At 42.2% G+C, this 4,873-nt stretch overlaps 1 protein-coding gene across 1 annotated transcript in view; it reads left to right on the top strand.

Annotated features, from left to right (window-relative positions):
- The first annotated feature begins 3,850 nt into the window (after window positions 1–3,850).
- tmprss3a (transmembrane serine protease 3a) overlaps window positions 3,851–4,873 on the top strand; it is a 29,281-nt gene continuing 28,258 nt past the window's right edge. Inside the window, exons 1-3 of the mRNA XM_034110334.1 lie at window positions 3,851–3,917; window positions 4,065–4,108; window positions 4,673–4,873. The exon at window positions 4,673–4,873 is cut by the window's right edge and continues 519 nt beyond it. Coding sequence (XP_033966225.1) covers window positions 3,851–3,917; window positions 4,065–4,108; window positions 4,673–4,873 — 312 coding nt within the window. The remainder of the gene's footprint in view (window positions 3,918–4,064; window positions 4,109–4,672) is intronic.

The following is a 4,873-nucleotide window of genomic DNA, read 5'->3' as shown; positions in this document are numbered from 1 at the left end:
ATCTGTTGTAGTTCTTTCTTTATCTACAGAGATCTGGCCTCAAAATAGACCGGAAACTATTCTTTTACCGTTCTGTTTTAATTTCACAATAAAGTTAGTAGTAATAATTTGTTTGATATTATTGTTTTTTTATTAACTACTCATGTTAAGACAATATTCTCTGTGTTGCTGTGGGGTTTTTCCATCGCTTTTGTGTTACAAATATCAAAACAATAACTAAATATATCCGTCGTAAACTAAACCAGAAACAGCAGTATATTTTATTTTGTTAACACTGTAAACTTGACAGCTTTTTAACCCAAACCACCTACTGGTTAAAGCACGTTATTACACGTTTAGAGTAATATTGAAATCTTGAAAAGGGATGTCCAAAATAGCAATTATATACAGTTTTTAATTAACTAATTAATTTGTAGAGAATAACGAGTAATGTATATACTTTATAGGGATCTGCAGATAAATATTTAGTCTTCTCAAGCACCAACAATCATTACATTACATTACATTGCATTTAGCTGACGCTTTTATCCAAAGCGACTTACAATAAGTGCGTTCGACCAACAAAATACAACCTTGAAGAAAACAGAATCATAAAGTACATCAGGTTTCATAGAGCCAAAACATTTCAAGTGCTACTCAACTGGCTTTAGATAAGCCAGTCCTCCAATCAAATATCTCTCCTGATTGTTGGCACTTGACAATCACCTTCCCTGAATTTTACTCAGGTGTAACTAAAGTCTGCTTTAAGGGTTGTTTATATTTCACATCATTAATCAGAATCTGTAAAGTAACTAAAATAAATGTAGTGGAGTAAAAATACCAGGTTAACTTTAAAGAAAGCCCTCATACTGACGCTGTGTACAAGAAGGGGATGAACAGACTCTATTTTCTGAGGAAGCTGAGATCCTTCCACGTGTGCAGCAAGATGCTGGAGATCTTCTAGTCTGTTGTGGCCAGTGCACTCTTCTTTGCTGCGGTCTGCTGGGGGGGGGCAGCATCAGAGCCGGTGACACCAGCAGGATCAATAAAGTGATCAGGAAAGCTGGGTCTGTCATCGGCATCAAGCTGGACCCCTTTGAAGCTGTGGTGGAGAGGAGGACACTGAACAGGCTGTTGTCCATGATGGATAACCCACCCATCCTCTCCACCTGCAGCTGGACAGTCAGCGGAGCTCCTTCTCCAACAGACTGCTGCAGCTCCGCTGTCACAAGGACCGATACAGGAACACATTCCTGCCCACTGCAATAACTCTGTACAATAAATCACCTCTGGCTGGAAGAGAACTCTCTGCTCCATAGTTTCTCTAATACAACCTCGCTGTACATTGTACACATATATCATCTGTTCAATATGTGATATTCCATATTCCATTGTCATATATTTCTGAATATGTATATTTGCATATATAATATCTACATGTATATTTTTTATTTCAACACGTATATTTTCTATTTTCTTTTTTTTCTATTCTTGTTTATTTGTGGTTTTGTTTTATTGTAAAATGCCTTGTCTTTTATGCTGCTGCAACAACAACAATGTCCCAAATTGGGATCAATAAAGTACCATCTTATCTTATCTTATCTTACATCCGGACTAAAACCACCAGACTCAGGGACAGTTTCATCCCACATGCCATAAAACTATTAAACACCTGAACTTTGAAATAACATCCATAGCATTAATCTGGCTGCTACTTAGAAATGATTTGTTTAATATATCATATTCCAATCCCTTGTATAGACTCTTATTGCACTATTTCACTTTTTACTATTTTACTAATTTTCTTTTTGTATTGACTTGCACTATTTTTTCTGTGTATCTGTTTTATTGTGTTGCACCGTTGGAGGAGCCTGTGACCTAAGGGGGGGGGGGGGGGGGGGGGGGTGGAGACGTTCGATTCCTGTTTTGAATAGTGTGCCGTCGATGGGTTTCATTCCATTTCAAAATGCTGTTTGTCGCTCAGCGTACACTTCGCGCACTGCCACTCCAACATCCAATCACAGAGGTTGAGGACAAATCACAGGGTTTGTCAAGCAAAGCACATGGTGGAGTCCCAAACGATAGCTGAGGATTCTGGGTAGTGTAGTGTCTACGGCCATCCTAGACTGAACACATATTTGTTTCTCCGAATCGAAGGGGAAAAATACAAAAGCATTGCACACAATTTAAACCAATCAATGTTGTGTAATTAACAAGGATAAGCTGGTGTTTTTGAGTCAATGAGTAGTGCAGATAGCACTGTAAAATTAATCGACAGTAAGGGGAATACTTACTTCCGGGTGTAAAATCCTCCGTTATCCAATGGGAATGGATGCTCACATTGCTCTCTGTAATACAATAAAGGGGACATGATCAAATCGGAATATAGCCTAATGTTCTTTTAAAAAACGTTAACTAAAGGGAACAATCTATTGGACACAGCTGAAGCTCTGGCCTTCCTTAAAAACTAACTAATTTAATAAAAATCCCAGTTGTATTACACACAATGCACTGTTTTTTTAGAACACAAAATCGTAACTAATGCAACATAATACATTCTGACGAAAAATAAAAATTATTATGAATACAAATAAAATAAAAGAAGCCTCCCGCGAGTTACTACAAGCTATAAAGTATATTTTAAAAACGTTTTATAGAATAAAAGCTCCCTGAAGGACGTTGTAGAAATGCGTGTGTGCACCACGACAAAGGAGCCTCATTCACTTTACATTGGGCTTGTTTGCGTGGTGCCGACACGCAAATGTAACAAAGTTCGTGAGTCCACCACGCATTGTGGTGTTAAGGAGTCGTGGTGGAGTCACGCATTCTGGTGAGATCAGGTTGGACGCAGAGGAGGTGAGCGCATGGGTTCTGCATGTGTGGTTCCACCGTGAAGCACGGGGAGGGGGTCTGACGGTGTGGGGGGATTCCTGGGGACACTGTTGGGGATGTATTCAGAATTCAAGGCACACTTAACCAGCATGGCTCCCACAGCAGTCTGCAGCACCAGCCAGGTCTGATATTTCTGTCGACCCTGCAATGGAGGCAAATGGAATTGCTCACAGAATTTAAAAACTCTACAGAAAGTTGTTACAGAAACAATCCACAAACAGTTTGTGTAGGAACTACTTTCTATTCAAGAAATAGTCCCTCTGAAAATGGAAGTTTACACTGCTTTAAATCAACTCAGCTAAACTTGTATTGAATAATAATAATAATAATAACAACAATAATGATAACAATAATAATACTTTTTATTTATTTCTGGATTTAACAGAGTTACAATTCATAAAAACATAATTAAAACAACACACTTAAAATATATAAAACTCAACATTAATTACAGATTAAAAGCAGTTCTGAAGAAGTGATTTTTGATTTGTGATTTGAACATGGTGAGATCGGGGAGTGAGCTCCAGAGGGAGGGGCAGCGGCGGAGAAGGCTCTGTCCCCCCAGGTCCGGTGCTTGGTCCCCAGAGGAAATGTCTGGAGGCTGGGTTTAGCTTTCTAAATTCATATAGCAGCTAATTTTAATTGTCACATAACATCAGATGTGGGGCTGGGTAAACAGATATGAACCTATAGTGCATGTGTATGGCAGCTGGACAGTGAAGCCACTGGAGGGTGTCTGCCCAGCAGCCCCCCCCCCCTCCACCTGCCTCCTCACACACTCCCAGGACACTTTAATGCCACGTGAGCATGTCACCCTACCCCCAGAGTGGGAGGTGTAGGGTCACCTGATCCCCAGCAGCACTCACCTGCTCAGGTGTCTCTGTGTATCAAAGCATAGGCACAGCAGGAAGGCAGCCATTAGGACGGAGAGAGGAGGAAGCAGGCAGGACAACGGGGGGATAAAGGGAGTTGAGGGGACATGGTCTTAGACAGAGCGCCGCTGAGTGTGCACAATGGCACCATGACGAAAGGCTTTGAGGAGATCAGTACGTTGGACCTACCCAGGAAGAGAACTCAACCAAAGTTTTGTTGAGGCTTCCTGTTTCGTCTTCTTCTCTCTCTTTCATGTTCTCTCTCTTTCCTGCATCAATGTCTCATGCCTTCATCCCTCTATTCTCATCTCTTTCCTGCAGATCCAGCTGCCAACGCCGCTGATGACACATCGGCTCCCCCAACAGTAAGTGGACAAATATCGCCTGTGAAACGAGTGCCGGAACATGAACTGATAAATAAAGGTCTTGTGTAATGTTATCAAGAATGTATTGAATATTTTGGGAAGTTGGTTCAACCAAAGTAGACATTCTGATGTGAGCTGGTATGACATTTCATTGACTGAATCATTCAATCATTGATCAAGACATTAGTCAGAGTAACCAACGTGTCAGCGTGAATACGTGAAGCACACCAGTGAGGGGAGTGAGACGTGTTGTCAGGCCCAGCAGGTTGAGGGAAGGAGATGGTAACTGTGTGTGTGTGTGTGTGTGTGTGTGTGTGCGCGTGCGTGTGTGTGCGTGCGTGTGTGTGTGTGTGTGTGCGTGCGTGCGTGTGTGTGCGTGTGCGTGCGTGTGTGTGCGTGCGTGCGTGTGCGTGTGTGTGTGTGTGTGTGCGTGTGTGTGTGTGTGTGTGTGTGTGTGTGTGTGAAAACCCCTAAGAGTCTGCCATATGTCACACAGATTCTTAACTTCTATATTTTTTGCCCAAAATGCACAACAAACGTCAGAGTCCTTATTTTAAACTGCAGCAAATATTTAGCATTGTACGAGGGAACCTGCAGCTGGCTTACTGTAACGTCTGCACCCACCTTCCAATGCACTCGATTCAAGAAGCAGAGCACATCCCCGACATCCCCGACATCCCCGACATTCCCGACATCCCCGACGTCCCCTACGTCTCCGACATCCCCGACATCCCCGACGTCCCCGACGTCTCCGACATCCCCGAC

The sequence above is a fragment of the Pseudochaenichthys georgianus genome, chromosome 21 (assembly GCF_902827115.2).
Source record: "Pseudochaenichthys georgianus chromosome 21, fPseGeo1.2, whole genome shotgun sequence".
In the NCBI taxonomy this organism is placed as follows: domain Eukaryota; kingdom Metazoa; phylum Chordata; class Actinopteri; order Perciformes; family Channichthyidae; genus Pseudochaenichthys; species Pseudochaenichthys georgianus.
Note: the sequence above shows the minus strand (reverse complement) of the source record. Positions and strands in the feature narration are given on the sequence as shown.